Source organism: Phyllostomus discolor, chromosome 13 (genome assembly GCF_004126475.2).
Source record: "Phyllostomus discolor isolate MPI-MPIP mPhyDis1 chromosome 13, mPhyDis1.pri.v3, whole genome shotgun sequence".
Lineage (NCBI taxonomy): Eukaryota > Metazoa > Chordata > Mammalia > Chiroptera > Phyllostomidae > Phyllostomus > Phyllostomus discolor.
The window spans coordinates 52,965,737-52,985,662 of NC_040915.2; the positions used below are offsets into that span (position 1 = coordinate 52,965,737).

At 52.3% G+C, this 19,926-nt stretch overlaps 1 protein-coding gene and 1 non-coding gene across 5 annotated transcripts; one reads left to right on the plus strand and one right to left on the minus strand.

The window, feature by feature from the left end:
• Positions 1-1,328: 1,328 nt before the first annotated feature.
• FICD (FIC domain protein adenylyltransferase) lies at positions 1,329-9,266 on the minus strand. 4 transcript variants are annotated; one of them, XM_036014406.1, is made up of 3 exons: positions 9,130-9,266; positions 7,226-7,579; positions 1,329-4,234 (listed from the first exon to the last, which is right to left on the minus strand). In XM_036014406.1, the coding sequence occupies exons 2-3, from the start codon at positions 7,519-7,521 to the stop codon at positions 3,154-3,156; spliced, it is 1,377 nt and encodes a 458-aa protein (XP_035870299.1). In that variant the 5' UTR covers positions 7,522-7,579; positions 9,130-9,266; the 3' UTR covers positions 1,329-3,153. The 4 variants fall into 4 exon arrangements, with proteins under 4 accessions (XP_035870299.1, XP_028383622.1, XP_035870297.1 ...); XM_028527821.2 differs by having other exon boundaries at positions 1,329-4,229; positions 7,221-7,579; XM_036014404.1 differs by having other exon boundaries at positions 1,329-4,229; positions 7,221-7,579; positions 9,074-9,220.
• Positions 9,267-11,792: 2,526 nt separating this feature from the next.
• Positions 11,793-11,922, plus strand: LOC114510485. Its single transcript, XR_003685663.1, has one exon. It is a non-coding gene; the product is annotated as a small nucleolar RNA SNORA33 (small nucleolar RNA).
• The last annotated feature ends 8,004 nt before the right edge of the window (positions 11,923-19,926 follow it).

Sequence of the window (19,926 nt, forward strand, 5' to 3'; positions counted from 1 at the left end):
CTTCATAAAGGCACTGCGGTGGGGAGCCCGGGGACTCTCAGGTGTGATGGGAATCCTCAGCACAGCTCTTTTTTTAACCCTCACCTGAAGATTGTTGATTTGTAGATGGGGCGGAGGAGAGAAAGAAACACTGATTGGTTGGCTCCTGTATGGGCCACCGATGAGCCACCTTTTGGTGTAAGGAGGACGCTCCAACTGGGCCCCCACCCAGCCAGGGCAGCTCAGCTGTCCTGCCTCATTCAAGCCTCAGCGATATTTAACAACATTTTTTAAGTGGGAAACTTTAACATGATAAAGATTAGTAAGATAAATTCTTTATGTGCCTCCCGCCGGACGGCAGCACCTCTCACCCCAGAGCCGTCTTCCTTCCTCTCTGCCTCCACCCCGCCCCCCGTCTGTATTATGGTGAGGGCACCCCCGACATCAGAGCGGCACCCAGCGGTGCTGCAGCGTGCGTCCCTAGGAGATGAGAACCGCAAGGCCGTGGTTTCATCAGTATTCTAAGAACATCAGCAGTAATACCCCAGTGCCATCAACTGTCCAGCCAACTTCCCATTTCCTGTTGTTTCATAAACGTCAGTTCCGTCCCGTAAGTTGGGATTGTAGGACTGTAGCTGAGTCTTTTAATCTGTAGGTCCCCCTCTACTGTGTGTCTCTTTTGCACAAAGCCAAAAATGTGTTAGGAGTCATCTGAATTGAATGCAGGCAGTGGGCATTTCTTACCTCATGAGCAGCCAGAAGAGGCTGCATCGTGCTCTGCAACGGCCCCTCCCTGCCCGAGGAGGCCCCCTCCGTGGGGGAGGGTTTGGGCTGGTCCGGGGCTGACCCTGCAGAGCCATGAATATTCCCCTGCCAACCCGGGTTCGGGTGGCCTTGCCCTCCGCCGCTTCACAGCTCGCCGTTTTGTTCCCTGGCGGTCGGCCGGGCCTCTGGCCTCTCTCGTGCTCTCGGGTGTCAGCACAGGCCTTGCACAGAGGTGAGCCTCTTCAGACCTGAGCAGGACCTGGGCTGGTTCGGGGCATGGAGTCTTCTAGACAGGAATATTCAGGAATATGTGACCGGGTTTGTGTGTTTCCCCAAGAAAATCACGGACTCGCCGTAAATAGAAACATGAAAAACCACTCCCGCCACTTGAGTCCTAAGGGAGAGGTCAGTGAGCCGGGTCCGTTGGCCTGGGTGGGCCGCTCACTCAGCCAGCTTCGCCCCATTTCCTCTGGAGTGCCCGCCTCGCGTCTGCCCCCCGGCCGGGACTGTGTACTGAACGGGTCTGCGGCCCCCCGACAAGTGGAACCATCTCCTGAAGAAGACAGCACAGTCTCAGGCATTTATTTAATATAATAAAATACTTTATTAGAGTCAGTTATTTGTTAAAGTAACGTCCTTCATGTTTAGCTAAAGTGCCCTTTTCAATAGTACAAAGCAAATACTTCCATCAGGCTTCCTTGGTGTGCTTATAAAACCACGATGTAGAAGATTTAAGGTTTAAGAGATACCTTCGTGGTAGCATACAAGGATGAGAATGTGTTTTATAAAGGTTTGAATAACTCACTTGAGCCCATTTCATACATCTTTCCATTCATTTCCCTTAATCTTTCAGAAGACCATTCTGAATGTGCTTACCACACGATTAGATAACCACGAACACTTGCTACCTAAGAATAGCGACTGATCCCTAGACCAGAGCCGGCGCTGCGCACCCTTCGCGCCCCTCAGGCACCGGCGGGGTGCAGGGCAGCGCTGGCCGCTGGGCCCTGTCCCCGGGGCAGGAGCTGCAGCTCTGGCCGGTCTCACTAAATAGCAGCAGTTGTGTTGGCTCCTGTGCCGTATGTGATTGAAAGAGAAGAGACTTTCTGCTTCCACAGAAGGACGGCTCGGCTGTAGTCCATACGACAAGTTGGTGGAAAACTAAGGCCACTCCAAGGCGATCTGTTCTGTTTCCCCAAGGGTGCTGGACAGGACAGTGGCTGTGGCAGGTTGGGGGCAGGTCAGTAAGTGGATTGAACTGCATGACAAAAAGGGACACGTCCCGGCTGTGGTCAAAGGTTTCTCGTGGTTCAGTACAAACTGATGCTCTAGTTCATTCCCAGAATGCTTGTTTAACCCTGGCTGGGTTGCTCAGTGGGTTGGAGCATCTTCCCAAACACCAGAAGGCTGTGGGTTTGATTCCCCAGCCGGGGTGCATACGGGAGCCAGCTGATCAACGTTTCTCCCTCCCTCCCTCCCTCTCAAATCAATAAACATATCCTTGGGTGAAGATAAAAAAAAAACATGTGTTTGGTGGTGATGTGGCATGTGTTTTCTCAGAGGTGCTCTGCAACACCCAGTTACAGATGTCACACTCGGGGAGAGGGCCTGATCCGCAGCGGGCCTCAGTCCGGGGATGCCCTGAGAACTTGCAGGCATCTGGGCTGAGTGCCGCAGATGCAGGGGAGAAACACGGACAGCAAAGGGAAATCCAGCTCCCCTATCCTTCATTAGAAAAATAGTATTAGCATGGAAAAATAGCCTCCGACACTAGAGTTTGCAAACTCTGGCTCTTGGAATAGGCAAGATACCGAACTAGAAATGTTGTCAATGCTCGTGTCATTTTCCGTCGCCGTCTGCCCTGCCAGTGGGAATTAGTCACAACACCGGCCTCTTTGTAGGGAAGCAGAAAGCTCTAAGAAAGCAAGCTTTCGATCATTTCCCAAAACCGGGACCAGGTCAGGTCACAGAACCTGTTGGCCAGTCTCGGAGAAAGACCTGGAAGGTTAGTCCTGTGTCTCTGGACCTCATCCCAGCCTTGGCCTCTCCCCGCCTTCGTGCAAATTCTGCTCCAGAACCTGTTCTGGTCACGTGCAAAGAACACGGGTGCCCCCAACGCCTGCTGGGACCACCGTAAGCATGGGCCACCAGCACGGATGGCAGACACCACACAACATTTCCTAGCTCAAAAGAAGAAAATAAATAAGTTGGCTGAATTATAAGTTATCCTAGAAACAAGTCTTAATAATTTAGTTTTTTTTTTTTTTCTTAAAAAAAAATTGGAGGTAAAGAATGTTTAAGTTCCTTATCTGTTTCCTTTTGCTTTGGGAAACGAAAAGGTTTCTAGAAATGCTAAGTTTTGATTCTCCTCCCCCTGGAAACCCCGTCACTAAGGGAGGCTTTTAAGGGTTAAGGTTTCACAGGTAGTGTCTCCTTGAACCCAGAGTGGTTGGGTTTGGCCTCGGGCAGTGCCACTGGGTACTCGGTTGTGGCAAAGAGCAGGGTGTCCAGGGTGGTCTCTGTACACTTGGCAATGAAGCGAATGAATGGCCTCACGTCGCCTTCGTTGGCGACTTCCAGTACGTGGTAGTACTCGGACCTCTGCTCCTTGCGGATGGTGATGGGCGGGTAGCCCGCCTGCATCAGGATGAGGTTCATCAGCAGGCGCGAAGTCCTTCCGTTGCCGTCGATGAAAGGGTGGATGTACACAAGTTTATAGTGGGCCAAGGCTGCGAACTCCACCGGGTGCAGATTCATGGCGTCCTCGGAGTTGAGCCACTGTATGAACTCTTTCATCTGCTTCTCCACCTCCTGGGGGTGGGGAGGGATGTGGTGTCCCACGAGGACCTGTGTCGTCCGGAACCTGCCGGCTTCCACAGGGTCCACGTAACCCAGCACCCGCCTGTGGATCTCCAGTACGTCACCGATGGTGACGGACCCGATGCGGGAGACCAGTGTCGTGTTGACATACTTCATTGCTGCGTGCATGCCGATGACCTCGTTCTGCTCCTCCAGGCTCTTTCCCGGCACAGCGTAGCGGGTCTCCAGAATGTGCCTGATTTCTGAGAGGGTGAGGGTGTTGCCCTCGATCGCCACCGTGTGGTAGATGTGATGGTAGTACGTTTCCTCCATGACCCTTCGCAGCGCGGAGTTGCCCTTGGGGATGGACATGACCTTCTTCACTTTGCTGTCGATGATGCTGAAGTACCTCTGGTCGATCTCCTCGACCAGCGGCAGCGTCCGGTCCCGGTTGATCAGCGCTTTCTTGTGGTCGGGCGAGATGGTCAGCGCCCTGGTGTACAAGTAATCTGCCTGGATGATGTCCTTGTCCTCTTCCGAGAAGATGCCAAACTCGTTGAGGGCGTCCACAAAGTCTGGGTCCATCTTCAGGGCGTGCAAGAAGAGCTTGTGGGCTTTCTTCCGCTTGCCTTGGCGTTTCATTTCCAGGGCTTGGTTCAGAGCTGCTTTGGCTTCCAACTTCCCGGCTGGAAAAGAGCCAAAGGAGCACAGTCAGGGAGGGCGGGGAGTGGCAGAGCACGTCCAGGTGAGTGGTCAGCTGCTGGGCCCCAGGGGAAGCCATGGCCTCGGGGGCTCAGTCCAGCCACGCTGCTCCTCCTCCCAGCATGCCGGTACTCCTGTGTGTGTGGATGTGTTTATTCCCCACAGCCCCACGGGGTGGTAGGCTGGCAGTTTTCCATTCGTCCCACAGTCCTGGAGGCATCACCTTGCCCCCTCCCTGCCGCGTGGGGAGTGGGCGTGTACCTCTGGCCACAGCTCCCGGCACCCGGCCCTCCCTGCATCCTGATGGGGCTCCCCTGCTCTGGGGGCCAGGCTGTGAATAGCTCCCCACTGGTACTAGCCCCTAAGGCCTCCCCGTTCCTGGGCCCTTTAATTCTCTGAACCTAGTGGTTTTCAGCCGCACCCTGTTAAACATCTAGTCTTCCTTCCACCAGCTCTCCCACCAAGTGAGTGTCAGCCACACTTCCTGGGCTTCCTTTAGTTCCTCAAGTGCCCACGGCTCTTACCCTCAGGCCTCTGCTGGAGCACTCTCCCTCGTGACTGTTTGGATCACTCCTGCTCACACTCTGGTCTCAGCTTAAGTACCCCTTCCTCCAGGGAGCCTTCCTCCTGGTGTGCTCCTGTGGCCTCCTTTGCTCCCCCATCACCACACTGGTGGCGCTGTATGGGTCACCTGTCAGCTTGTCTAGGCTGGGAGGTCAGGGCTGACTTCTTCACCGTGACACCCTGTACCCTGCACATAGGACGAAGTAGACACTAAACATCTACTGCATTAGCAAGTGCTGAGAGTGACCTGGGCATCACGGGGGAGTGAGAGGACTCCATCGTTTCTCCCCTGTAATGTACAAAAAGTCGGGTAACTGAAAAAAGGATCCCCTGTTCAACGCACACATGTGCCTGAAAGATCCACACTCAGGATGGAAGTAGGGGAGGTGGGAAGGGGGAAGGGCAGGGACGGTGGCCACAGATGAGGCTCGGCATCCACCTCGGCTCCAGCCAGTTGGCGGCGGTGGGGAAGTCGTGCCGCGGCCCTCACACTAGAGCCTGGACTGTAAGGCAGGCAGGGCAGTTCCCCTCCGGGACAAGACAGCTCCCTCCCTGGCTCCCCCCGCCCCCCACCAAAACCAGGTAGAGGCAGCTGGGAAGTCTTAACATAGGGGTGCTGACCACCTCTGCTGCCCCACACCCCCTGGCGGAACCTGGTGAAGGAGGCTGGGAAGTGAAAACACAACATAGTGAAAGCGCAGAGTGGCAGCAATCAAAACAGTATGGTCCTGGCAGAAAAATGCACAGGTGAAGGGAACAGAATTGAGAGTCCAGAAATCCCGCCCCCCTCCCCCACAGGCAACTAATTTTCATAAAAGGAGCCAAAAGCATACGATGGAGAAAGGAAAGTCTCAGTAAATGGCATGGGAAAACTGGGAAGCCACACGCAAAAGGGTAAAACAACTGACAATGTGCACAAAACTAAAAATGGATTAAAGACTTGAATATAAGACCTGAAGCAATAAAATACATGGAAGAAAATATGGGCACTAAACTTAAATACCTTGGTCTCAGGAGTTTTTGTGAACTCGACACCAAAGGCATGGGAAGGAAAAGCAAACAAAACACTGGAAACTAAAAAGCTCCAAAGCAAAAAAAAACCCCAAAACACCAACAAAACAAAAAGGCAGCCAACTGAATGGGAGATATTTACAAATGATACCTCCAATAAGGGGCCAATATGCAAAATAGATAACTCAATACAGTTCAACAACACATGAAAAGATTTTGATTACAACTTGGGTAGAGGACCTGAATAGACCCTCTTCCAGGGAAGACATACAGATGGCCAACAGATACGTGAAAAGATGCTCAACGTCACCCTGACCAGTGTGACTTGGTTGGACATTGTCCTGCCAAGTAGAAAGGTCACTGGTTTAATTCCCAGTCGGCACATGGCCTGGGTTGCAGGTTCCATCCCAGGACCAGGTGCTCGTGAGAGGCTACTGATGGCTGTTTCTCACATCAATGTTTCTCTCCCTCTTTCTCCCTCCCCTCCCTGCTCTCTAAGAATAAAGTCTGTCTAAAAAACTGCTCAACCTCACTAGTGGTAAGGGAAATACAAGTTACAACTATGAGATACCATAGGGAGTTGGGGAGGACGTGAAGAGGGAGCCCTCGCACACTGCTGGTGGCAATGTGCTGGTGCAGCCCCTAGAGAAACAGATGGAGGTTTCTAAAAAAATTAAAAATAGAGCTATCATGTGACCCAGCAATCCCTCTTCTGGGTATCTACCTGAAAAATGTGAAAACATTCATAAAGATATATGTAGCCCTATGTTCACTGCAGCATTCTTCAAAACACGGAAACCCAGGTGCCCTTCGATGGACGGGTGGATAAAGGAGGTGTCAGACATGTGCATGCTGGAATACTACTCAGCCATAAAGAAGATGCCACATTGCCATCTGCCTCATCATGGTTGGATCCCGAGAGTATTACGCTAGGTGAAATAATTCAGCTGGAATAGGGCAAGAACCACATAAATTCACTCATGTGGGATATAAAACAAAGCAATGAATGAACAAATAAACAAAAACTCATAGATACAGACAAGTGAGTGGTGGTTCCCAGAGAAAAGGGGGGCGGGGGAGGGCAAAGACGGCACAGGGGGTCAAGTGTACGGTGAGCAGGAGGCTACGGATTCTGGGCAGTCAACACACAATGCGGCATACAGGTGATGTGCATAGACTTGACCACGTGAAACTCATATAACCGCATTAACCGACATCACCCCATAGAATAAACAGAGGTCATATTACCAAGTTGTACACCTAAAACGTGTTATTAACCAGGTACCCCAATGATTTTGACAAGTGTAAAGAACACAAATGATAACAGACAGATCAAATGTGGCATAATCCAAACACAGCGAAAACCCAAGAGTGGAGGAGAGACAGCCACTCCGTCTTACCCGGGGAGGACTTGGTCTTGACCACCAGCAGTGCCGCATCCTTGGAGGTGACACTGAGTTCTGTGGATGGACTGGCGTATCTGCTGACGGCGTGCTGTGCCCTGTCCAACCTGCCGCTGAGCAGGTAGAAGCCTTTGAGCAAGGCCAAACCCTGCTCCTCCATGGCCTCCAGGGGCAGCAGCAGGGCCAGCAGGGACCCCAGTGCCAGGCTCAGCAGCATCACCCACAGGAAGCGGCCCCACATGGAGACCCATTTTGGTTCAGTCACAGCCATCACTGAAGCCATTGGCACGAGTGTCATCTGGACTCAGGGGTGGCCCCCTTGCACATATCCACAGTCGTCTGAGAGAGAGCCAGATCTGAAAGGAAACGAGTCGGAGGAGATGAGGCAGGGCAACTGGCATGTTTGGGATGCATTTCTGACTCCAGTTAGGGCTTGTAGACCCCCAGGCTCTGAACTCACTGTGACCAGGGGGTGGGGGCAAGCAAGGAGTGGGTATAAACATGGAGGGGCCAGCCTGGAAGGATTGGTGCCCTCTCCAGGGTGGTATCTGAAAAGTAATGCTGCCATTGCCCAGCATTTATTAGGCACGCACTGTGTGCCAGGCCCTGTGCTAAGCTCTAAGGGCCTACACATGCCCTCCTGCAATCTTCAACAAGAGCTGATGCTACAGGTGCCCCACTCTCCAGATGAGGAAACAGGCTTGGAGAAGTCACCCAGTGAGCAGGCAAGAGCCTTAGGACTTGAATTCAGGACCCTGTGGCTCTAAAGTCTGCCCTCCATCACAAATTCTGTGGCCTCGGACCCCAAACACTGAGTGTCTGGGGCAAAAGTAAGAACCTAACACACCCAGATTGGCCAACGCAGTTCTGAGGCCCATTCCTTGATAAGCGCAACTGTTTGGTGACCTGATGTATTGTCACATGGCTGGCCACCTCTTCCTGCCCTCACCTGATGCTAGCCGCATTGCCAGTCCCCTCTCTGGCCTTTTCTGGGATGCTGCCTAGAGTTTGGGCAGTCAAACATCTCAAGAACAACTCAGGGTGTGGGCCAGGCCAGTCACCCCGCGCCCTCTGTGACAGGGGGCTTGTGCTGGGGGATGGCAGTGAAAGTGGAGGGGTCAGGCATGCTAACAATAAGCATTTATTGGGCAACTGTGGTGTGCTGAGTGCCGAGCTGAACGCTAGCCATACGTTATCTCGCGTAACCCTCAATACCCTAAGAAGGACAGCCACCCAGCTCCGCTGTACAGAAGAGGGGAACAAGACACAGACGGGGCAAGTCAATTCCCAGGAGGCGCACAGGGAGTAAACAGAAGCATCGGGTACGAATCCCCAGTGCGTCTGAGTTCTGGGTGCCTGAGGTGTCACCTCTATCGTATCCATAATCAGGGCCCGTGCACCAGCTCCTGGTGCTAGGCCTCCAAGAACCAGAGATGGCTGGTTAGGTTTCTTATCGCTCAGGGCTGTAGGTCTAACGGTGGGGGCGCGGGTTGAGCGCCGGCTTGTTGATCCAGAACACTGGAAATGGCTTGCTACGCGCTCTAATGAGGGTTCGCTTAGCCCACTGTGGGGTTATGGAGACGGGGGGGTACAAAGACAGCGTGGGTCACTCTTCGTCCAGGTGGTCTGCGCGTTATCCCCGAGGGACGGCCTCCTGGGGGTGGCTGGTGTTCGCCGGTGACGCGGGTGTGCGCGGGGAGCTGGAAGTGCGTTCCGGGAGGCGCGATCTCTCACCCACCACTACTCTAGGAAGCGGGAAACTGAGGCCCAGGGAGGAGAGAGCACTGGACTGTCATTCTGGGGAGCCGCCCCTTTCCGAACCCCCCCCAGGGCTTCCTGTCCTACCGCACCCTTCCCGGCCCTCTCCTTCCAAGTCCCTCGGGCTCACCCCCTCCTCTCCGCGCACCTTTGCCAGGCCCTGCCGCCGCTGTCCTGGCGTTCGCTAGCTCCGCGGCGGACTCGCACGACCTCCTCCGCTGCTGCCGGCCTTCTAGGCCCGCCCCCTCCAGCTCGCCATTGGCCGGCTGGTCACTCTCATCACGGCGGGTAGGCCTCCCGCACTGGTGCCCTCCTCGCACTTCCGGGTTCTCGCGTCGCCGTCGGCAACCCGGGGAAAGTCTCACCGTGGTCCACTCTCATTGGTTGGTTTCTGCGTGGGTCTCTTGCCGCAGCAGCCAATAAACAACAGGAGGGGTGGGGCCTGGGCGACCGGCGGGAGTAGTGGGTGTGGAAAATCCCGCGCTGATGTGGTTTTGCAGGCTCGGAAACGAGGAAACTCACAGTGCCGCTGGTTCGAAACAGCTGTCCGTCCCACAGGTCTCCTTCTCAGGCATCTCTCCTCGCCTCAGTTTCTTTAGGTGTTATATGAGGATGTTGGTGGTTTGCATCTCTCCACCCTGTTAGTCTGACTTCACAGCCCACTTCTCATCCTCCACCCTCTGCTACCAGAACTGCGTTTTTTCCTTCTTCTCACCTTCTCTCTTTTAGCCCCTGACTTTTAATTTGGATGCTCCAGAGAAGGGCCTGGTTGCTTGTTTTGGCTTCCGGAGGGGGGGGGGGCGGGGGAATAGGGAAGAGAGGAAGAGAGAGAATTTTTTTCCTTCATGAAGGAAGCTGAAACCTCCATCTTTTTCTTTTCTTTTTCTTTTGTATTTATTTTTTCCTTCTTATTGAATATATTGGGGTGACACCGGTTAACAAAATTATATGGGTTTCAGGTGCCCAGTTCCACAGCCCATCAACTGCACACTGTCCATCACCGTTTATCTCCCCTGTACCCTCCTCCACCTCCCCCCACCCCTGCAACCACCACACGCTTTGAAACCTTCATCTTCTTCTCTTTGAAATCTCCATCTTAATTCATGAATATTGAAACCAAATATCCAGGACCTGTGGCATGCCCAGTAATTCTAAACATTAAGATGTCATGTCAACCGATGGTCATTGGTGTCAGTTCCATGCTAACAGGAGCCCCCAGTTTGGGTGGTGGTGAAGTGGGGGACCATTCAGTGAAGACAGCTCCGTCATGCAACAGCACAGCTGTGGGACAGCAGGCTGTGAGGTGGCCCCATAGAAGCGGTCCCACTGTGGCAGCCCAGCGCCAACCAGCGTGGCGGCTCCACTTGCTTCTGGTGAGCCAGCTTGCCTGTCACAGTTCAGCTTTGGCCCGCTGCAGAAGGCCTGACCCTTCAAGATCTGACCTTCTCCAGAACACACATTTCTCTGGATGTCACCCTCGGAGTTACACAGCCCTGAGTTCAAATCCCATGTCTGCCACTTGCAAACTGAGTACCTTCAGCGATTTGACCTTGCTGATCCTGTTTGGCGTAAGATTGGCACAATGTGATGACGGCCCATCCACTAGGGTTTTTGTGTGAGAGCCAAGTGGTGAGTGTGTGCTATTGCAATTATTCCTAGAGAAGACACCAAGTCATTGCTTATTTGTTACCTGCAGAAAAAACTGTCAGAGCTGCAGCTTGCTCCATCCCCTAGGGAGAGACCCCATTACCGTTTCGTAGGGTTCAGTCGGATTCCAGTTTTAGGGAAGCCGCTGACTCACAGCACAAAAGGGAGTGTCCAGGCCCAGGCCAGATGCGTGTTGTCAGGAAAGACAGCGTGTGGGGACATCGGGAGGTGAGGGACCAGGCAGCTTTGGCCCTTGCTGTTTGGGCCCCCTGTTTATAGCTTATAACTGGCCCCCAGTCCGCCCAACTCCCAGCCCTGGGCATGGGGAATGGCATGTGGTGGTAGATGCTTCTGAAATTTTGTTGGCTGGAATTGAATAAGAAATCTCTGCAGTAGGACCGACCATGACGTTTTTAAGGAACAAAATCAGGATGGTGGTTATTTCTGGGGTCCCCTGTTTCCATCTTTTGAACAAAGATCATGAAGGTCATTCTCTCCATGTCACCTGAATTCCACTCCTGATGGTTCAAGCAGCAATGTACAACCCTTTCCCAGAGGAGGGCCTGCAACGCAACCAGCTAATTAAGGGGGTCGGTTGGTGTAGCGCAAAGCAGTGAGGTCCTGGGGTCAGGCAGATGTGTGTTCAAGTGCAGGGCCCACCACTTACTAGCTGTGTGACCTTGAGCAGGTCACTTAGCCTCACTGAGCTGGGTATTATGGGGCTTGTGGACCTCTATCTCCTCCTAGGCATAAAGTGATGTAATCATCCACTTTTAAAGGTACCATCCTTTCTTCATTCCTTGTTGGGATGCCAGTGCAAACTCTTCAGGGAGTTTGGGCTATGGCAGAGAATCCAGGAACTATATAACAATCGTCAGTGAATAAAACTGTCTGGGCATGAGACAGTAGGGAAAGGTGGGGAGTGTGGAGAATGTGCGAGCACCTGTCTCATCCAAAGTGGGCCGCAGCTTCTCAGCTTTAGCGTACATTTATTATGCTAGCATGCAGTCCAGAAGTTGACAGGTTTTCCATTTTTTTTTTCAAAAGAAGTGTCAGGCCTCGATTGTTAAACAAAATCTCCAGATTTTTCAACAATTGGCATGTTTGTCTGCCGGTTACAGAGAACTGCCAGATTTCTGCTTAAAAGCTTTCAAAATGGGCAGGAAGCCAGCCAATAAATCTGCTTACCTGGACGTGTTTCTGCAGAAATTTAGAGAAAGCGGGCAATAGTAAAGCCATGTTATGAGCTTTCAAGACATTGACATCATTAAGGTCCCTGAAAATGGCTGTAAGAAAAATAAAATAAAATGGGCAGGAGATGGTAGCAGGGAACGCAGGGACCAACACCACAAATGACTCTCAGCGAATGATTGCACCGCTCTCCGCGGGCACCAGGGGGCAGTAATTCACCTGGCATCACTGTCCCCATTTAATGCCCATTCTCAGGAGAGCGCACTCAATTTTCTTTCTGGATGTTGTCTGCATTCAGTTGTGTTAAATGCACAAAATATGGCTCCTGAAATGATATCAAAAAGTTGTCCTTCTCTCTCTTAAGTTTCTGTATTGGGTGGAAATTGCCTCCCAGTGGCCCATGGAGGATTTTCCTAAAAGCTAACCTTGACACTTGACAGAGAACCTAAGAAAGTGGCTGCATGGGAAATGCGCTCATTATGCAAAAGAAGATAAAACCCTTTATGCATCTTTAAGAAACAACATCCAAGCACTTCTCGGTGGCAGAGGCAGATTAGATTGCTGAGAGAACCCTGAACCCCCAGCTTGCGGCCGTATTGCATTGGGGCGGCTCCAGAATGACTCACCTGCGTTTAAAGGAAGATACACCCTGCTGGTTCTCTCCCCGCCCTTCATTCCCAGGCTCCTCTCACTTCCCAGCCTGCTTGGATGTTTCTTTTTCTTCTTTCTAACTCAGAGATGCTGCAGAAGAAGAGACTTCAGCAGCCCTCCCTCCTGACTACTAAAACCCCTTACTAGGCATACCCAGTGCAGTCAGGTTCAGCTTTTGAGGCACCGCCAAGGGACAGAGGTTGGGGGACCCTGTGCGGGTGTCCCTGGGCTGATGGCTCATGCCCTGGACTCAGGGTGTTGCACGTTGTTAAATAGCCAACTGCTCTATTTCTTAAAAGCTGGATGGATCATTACAGGTAAAACAGAAGGCACAAGCAACGGAAAGAAAAATGCCCATGCACAGCTGTACTGGGTGTTTTTCTATGCACACTTATTTTTAAATGTGCAATATTTCAGACAGGCAGAGGGCAGAGCCAATACCCTGGGTACCTGTGTGCCTGCCACCCAGTTTAAAAAATGCCCCATTGTATTCCCAGTGCCCCAAAGCTCCAGGGCAGCCCCTCCCCCATTACATTCCCATCCCTCCTCCCAGAGGTAACCTCCAGCTTGACCTTGATGCTTCTTAGATGCACGCATGGCTTTGGCTTTTACTAACATGTATCTATTTCTAAATAACATAGAGCAATGCTCTGCGTGTTTTCGCATGTTCTGTATACTCTATGTATCTTCCTGCATTTGCGGGGGGTGGTTCAGCATTACATTTTAGAGATTTATATTCCTGTTAATACACTTAGTGCTGCTTCATTAATTTTACACTGCTGTGTAGTATTCCATTTAGAATTTATTTCCCATTTACCTCCTGATGGGCAGGGGATCGTTTCCAGTCCTTCCCTGTTACGAACAGCACTGCACTGAAATTCTTGTCTGACTCGGCACACGTGTGAGAGTTCCTGCAGGGTGGAGCTCCTCAAAGGCTCACCTGGGGAGCTTTTAAAAGAACACCTGCACCTGGACTCACTCCAGACCGCCAAAGTCCTCCAGCCTCTCTGCTCTTCCTGGATCTTGGCTCCAAGTGGAAATAACTGTACTCGTCACGTTATCTCATGACTGGCAGTGGTAACTACCATTTATTAAGCACCTACTGTGTACTAAGTAATTTATACGTATTAGTTTATTGGATTATTGTAACCATGCCAGGAAGTAGGTATGATTAAACCAGCCGTATGGAAGGTGAAAATGAGGTTCAGAGAAGTTAGGTAATTAGCCTGAGGTAGCACAGCAAGCAAATGGCAGAGTCAGGGTTCAAAGCCAGTCTTCTGGACTCAAAACTTACGTTTTTAACCATTGTGAGACCCTACAGCTTCAGAGCTGACTGGTTACATTTTGATTCATCAGTTTTACCGTGGGCGGGGGGGGACGACGACACTGAGGTGGGTAGAGGGCAAGGCCAGAGGCGGGACACAAACCCAAGTCTCTAAAGCCCCTACCCATCAACACATCACTTTCTTACGTGAAGGTGCTTTGCGGAAGTGAGCGAGGAGCAGGGTGGGAATAATCTCGATAAAGCCGTCTTCTCAAGACAACTTCTGGCTATTCCGTGGGCATCCGGGTCCACTCTGTATCCACGCTGTGTAATGAACAACCCCCCCGATTGAGCAGTGTAACCCAACAATGAACATGCTTTATCTTGCAGTCTGTGTGTGTCAAGAACCTGGGAGCAGCTCGGCTGATAGTCCGGCTCCAGGTCTGTCCTGAGGTTGCATTGCACTGGTGGCTGGGGCTGCAGGTGTCCCAGGGCTTGAGGGCCCATTTCCGAGGTGGCTCACTCACGTGGGCGGCAGGCTGGTGTTGGCCGGTGCCGGGGACCTCAGCTCCTCCCCATGTGCATGGCTCCACAGGGCTGCTTGGGTGTCCGCACAACACGGAGGCCAGTTTCCCCCAGCACGAATGATCCAAGAGCCCAATGTCGTTGATGACCCAGCTTTGGAAGTCACACACTGTCACCTCCGCTGAACTCTCTGGGTCACAACGCAGACCCACCTTGGAACAAACCAGCCTGGAGGTGAAGGTCATTGGAGGCCATCTTGGAGGCTGCCTAACCTACACCCATTGCACCTGGCCCTCCTCAGACCCCACAGTTCTGCCTGACAGCCTGAGGGCACGGGCTGCAGGCCCCTTTGGTGTCGGTGGCCGAGTCGTCGGGGCCTGGGGGCAGGGAGCTTCTGCAGGTCTGAGAGCTACCCGTGAGAACAGAGGGCTGTTTAATGAAAGCGTTCAGGCGGTGTCACTCTCATGTGCCCGAGACACTGTCTTCTTCTGCCACTAAATGACGCAGGTGCTGCCGAGGCCGTTTCATACCACAGCATCTGAGAGATGCGAGCAGTACCCTCTCCTCTTCCTGCATGGTGCCGGTGGCCCAGGGCAGCCCCTTGGCCAGCATGGAGTGTGGACCCAGAGGAGCCTCTCTCTGCACCCTCCCCCTTCTCAGCGAGAGATGCCCCCTCCTGCAGCGTCCATCCGGGAGGTGGCCAGGGCACGGGGGCTGCCGTGCGGAGCGGCTGCCGTTCACCCTGGGTCCAGATTGCAGTCCCTCTGGATGTACCCCAGAAGCTCTCAGTGGAGCTTTGTGTTGCCATAGTAACGTGGAGCCGAGGAAATTAACATGAGTACTTGGCTAGCCAAGAAAGCCAAGCTTTTAATAAGCATTCCCCTCTTTTAAATAGATAAGGATTCCTAGGAGGGCTTTAGATGGACATCAAAGGGTCTTTTTTTCAGGTGCTGAGAAAACGCTCTTTAAAAAAATTATTGTGAAATTAGGGCTGCCCTAAAAAGGGAGATGCTGGCGGCTTTGGGGAGCTTAGAGGAACGGGGGAACTAAGTTTAGAGCCAAGGCAACTTTTTTGGTTTGTTAGTATCAGCTTTCTCGAGATATAAATTTGCATAGCCCACAATTCATTGACTTAAAACGTACCATTCGATGGTGTTTAGTACCTTTACAGAATTGTGAAACCTTCACCACAGTCAGTCAATTTTGGGACATTTTCCTCGCCCCATAGAGACACCCTGTGCCCTTGAGCCATCAGTCCCTGCTGCTCTGCCAGGGTCCTTCCTCGGCCCCCCAAGATCTGTTTCCTGTCTGTGTCGATGTCTCCACCCTGGATGTCTCCTATAAATGCAATCATACAATAGGTGGTTTTTTGTGACTGGCTTCTTTCAGCATTTTCATTCTTTGCCTCCTTAAGGTTCTCCAGGGTTTCGCCCACGACAATGGTGTCTCCGATCTCTTTGGGAACAATGCATTGCCTGGGGGTGCAGCTGCCACATGAGCCCCTGGGCTCAAGATGGAGAGAAGGGAGGGGATTCCTTCAAGGCCGGTGACCCTGGCCCTCCCTCTTCCATCCCGAGCCTTCCCAGCTGCTCCGAGACTGTGGTGGGGAAAGCGGCCCCCGGAGCACGGCTGGACAGGCGGCATGCCAGCGTGAGCTGACACGGTCGCCACGGCTCCCTCTTTCGGAGGCTGGGGCTGGAGGAGGAGGATCACAGCCAGCAGCCGCCTGCCAGGTGCCAGGCACCAGACTGGCAGCATCGCACGTGCTAAGATGATCTCATTGTGACGGGCCTTTTTCCTTTTTTTTAAAAAATTATATTTTATTGACTCTGCGATGACAGTTGTCCTGATGTTCTCCCCTTTGCCCCCCTCCATCCAGTATCCCCCACTCTTTCAGGCAACCCCCCCACGACTGTTCATGTCCATGGGTCATGCTTGTAAGTTCTTTAGCTACTCCATTCCCTACACTGTAATTTACATCCCCATGGCTACTCTGCAACTGCCTATTTGTACTTCTGGATCCCCTCACCTCTCCACCCGTTCTCCCCCTGCCCCCTCCCATTTGGCAACCTTCTGGTAGCTGACTTCTTTTCTCTTGCTTTTTAAGGTCCTCTCTTTATCTTTAACCTTCGGCATTTTAATTATGATGTGTCTTGGTGTGGGTCCCTACTCATCCATCATAATTGGGACTCTGTGCTTCCTGGACTTGCATGTCTGTTTCCTTCATGAAATTAGGGCCGTTTTCTATCACTGTTTTTTCAGATAGATTTCCAATTTCTTGCTTTCTCTCTTCTCCTTCTGGCACCCCTATGAGGCAACTATTGGACCTCTTGAAGTTGTCCCAGAGATTGTTTATACTAGCCTCATGTTTTTGGATTCTTTTTTCTTGTTGTTCTAATTGGTTGTTTTTTTCTTCCTTATGTTCATATCATTGATTTGATTCTCAGCTTCATCCAGTCTACTGTTGTTTCCCTGTAAATTGTTCTTTATTTCAATTTGTGTATCCTTTGTTTCTGGCTGGGTCTTTTTTATGCTGCTGAGGTCCTCACCAAGTTCCCTGAGCATCCTTATAATTGGTGTTTTGAACTCTGCATCTGATAGATTGCTCATCTCCATTTTGTTGAGTTCTCTTACTGCAGTTTTGATTGGTTCTTTCATTTGGGCCACGTTTCTTTGATCATTCTGGCAGCCTCCCTGTGTTTGTTTCTATGTATTAGGTAGAGCTGCTTTGGTCCCATGGCTTGGTAGTGTGGCCTAACGCAGTGGGTGTCCTGTAGTGTCCAGTGGCACAGCCTCCCCTCTCACCCAAGCTGGGTACTCAAGGTGTGCCCTTCATGTGAACTTAGTACACTCTTCTCCTGTAGTTGAGCCTTGGTCGCTGTTGGCAGGTCAATGGAGGGATTTACCCAGGCCAGTCAGCTGCAAGGACTGGCTGTGACCACTGACCACCAATTTCCAACCTCTGTGGAGGATCAGTTGTGCAGGGGCAGGACGGCTGTGCTCCGATGTGGTCTGTAGCTGTGCACTGGGTGTGTTGGCCCGGGCGTTTCACGGGTGGTGCAGGCCAAGGTCAGCCCCCAGCTGTGTTTTGCCCAGGGCCACCCTTCCTGAGCCGAAAAGCAATCTGAGATGGCTGCTACTTGTGCTGGGTTTGCAGATTCCCAGGTGAAGCCAATCTGTGACTCAGATCTGGCTGCAGCGAGGGCTCACAGAAGCCAGCTGTTGCTTGTTTGAAAGGATTTAGGAGCTGAGACCAGCCATTCTTATGGACAAGTAGCTTGGGTGGGCCCATACATTGGGGGTGAGGGGGGCTCTGTTGATTTTTAAGGTGGGTCACACGGTGTTAGCCAGGCTGGTGGAATCTCAGACGTGACACCAGCCTATCAGGTCTGTGCGGGGAGGGCTCAGCAAAGGGACAATGGCTTCTGCTTGCCCCGATGCCAGACACTTCAGTCTCTCTCTGCATACCACTGCTGCCCTTCAAGCTGCCTCCCCGGTGCTGGATCCCAGAGGGAGTGAGTCTGAGTAGGTGAGTCCGTGTGTGGGTTCCCCAGGAGGAACTGCTTAGGGCTCCAGCAGCCTCCTCCACTGACTCAGTCCCTGCTGGTTTTTGCCGCCAGAAGTTGTGGGGACTTATCTTCCTGGCACTGAACCCTGGGCTGGGGGCCTGGTGTGGGGCTGGGACTCCTTGCTCCCGAGATATTCCTCCCGAATTTTTATCCACATGGGTGTGGGGCCAGCCTGTTCCATGTTCGCACCCTCCCTACTGGTCTGCATGGAGGTGGTTTCTTCAGTTCTGTAATTGTTAGACTTCCTTTCAACTCAATTTCTGATGTTTCTGAGTGATGGTTGTTCTATATTTTAGCTGTGATTTTGATGTGGTTGTACAAAGAGGTGAATCATTTCTGCCTATGTCGCCATCTTGACCAGAAGTCTCTTCCTTTTCATTTGCTTTTTCATGAGAGTCACTTCCAACTGCCCCTTGGGCTTCATGAACATGTTTCCCTGAGCCTGTAATCTGGTCAGTTTTCTACAATACTTTCTAGCCAACACTCTAAACAATGCATATAGAAATACTTTCACTTTTCACCTTCTGCTAGTCTAAACATTGCCCTTGTTTATTGTTATTATTTTACTGTGGTAACATGCACATCGTTACAACACTTAGCACTGTAATGAGTTTGGGCGGACAGTTTTGTGGTGTTGAACATATTCACATTCCTTTCGTTTCCTCGGCTGAAACTTCCTGCCCATTTCACAGGAGCCCCCTTTCCACCCTCCCCTCGTCTGGGAGACCCCCTTCCGCTTGGTGTCTTTAGGGTGCTGACCCCTCTAAGTGGATCCTGGGAGTGGACACAGACGGTGTCTGTCTCTTTGTGACTGGCTTATGTATTTCCCTGGGCACAGTGTCCTCAGGGGCCATCCACGTGGTGGCGGGTGGTGGCATTGTCTTCCCTTTGACAGCTGAATAACATCGCCAGTGCTCGCTTTTAAGACACGCCTGTGTACAGCTGAGGGGTCAGCTTGATGTCCTCTGTTGTTGTTGTTGTTTTAAAGACTCTCAGGGCTCGCATGCCAGTCACAGACATGGTCGTGGCCACTGCCCTTGAGGGGGAGCCGGGGAGCTGGGGCCGGGGCACTAGCTGTGGGTGTTGGGGGTAGAAGCGGGGTTCCCTGTGGTGGGAACCTGGTCATTGTTGCGGGCCCTGAGTCAGGCTGTCTCAAATGCGGGTCCTGGCCCCCAAACTTAAGGAAGGAGGTGAAATAGGCTGGACCCTCCTCAATGTGGAAACAGAAACAAGGGGAAGTTGTGTAACCTCCTGGCAGGATTTTCAGAGAGTGGCCACGAGCCACGTGCGCAGGGATTTTTGGTGGCCGAGAACCAAGTGTTTGAATGAAATGGGCCACCTGTTGGGTCATTCTGTCTCGGTCCCGCGGTTAAAACACCGGATCTGAAGCCTGACCCGGGCTCACATCTGAACTCCACCACGTCCCAGCTGTGCAATCTCAGGCTGGACCTCCCCGAGCCTCAGTTTCCTGGGCTGTAAAATGAGACCAGCAATAGTACCTTTCACCCTGTCCCACAGTGTCTCTAAGTCAACTCTCACACATACAGCTTCGCCCCAAGGCAATACTGTTGGTGCCACGGCAGGTGCAAAGGGCTTTGAGACCCCATTTAAAACGGGCTTGTCCTACCAGAAATGCAGCTTCCCGAGGCCAGGGGTGTGTGTGTGTGTGGTTCACCACAATGTCCCCAGCCCAGCGCCTGGCCCATCACGGATGTGTCATCAATGTTTGTTGAATGAATGCAGCAGTGAGTGAGTGAGTGAACAGATGACCTGAAACCGTCCTCCACGCTTTGGGAGATGTTGAGATGATCCACAGAAGGTGGCGGGCCTGGCTCCTGGCCCCTGGTAAGCATCTGATGAATGTTTGCTATTAGTTTTGGCTCGGGCAGTCTGAGGAACGTGGTTCTCTCCGGCTGGAAGACCGCCCTCCGCCCATTGCCCCCGCCAGCAGCCTCCCTCCCCACCCCTTCGGTTCCGGTGAGCCAGGGACGTGGTTGGGCTACTTCTGAGCCCTGGGCCCAGATGGCTGGGCAGGTCTGAACCCTGACAGCTGGGAGAAGCTCTGGGGTCTAGAGAGAGATGCTCACGGTGCGTGTGG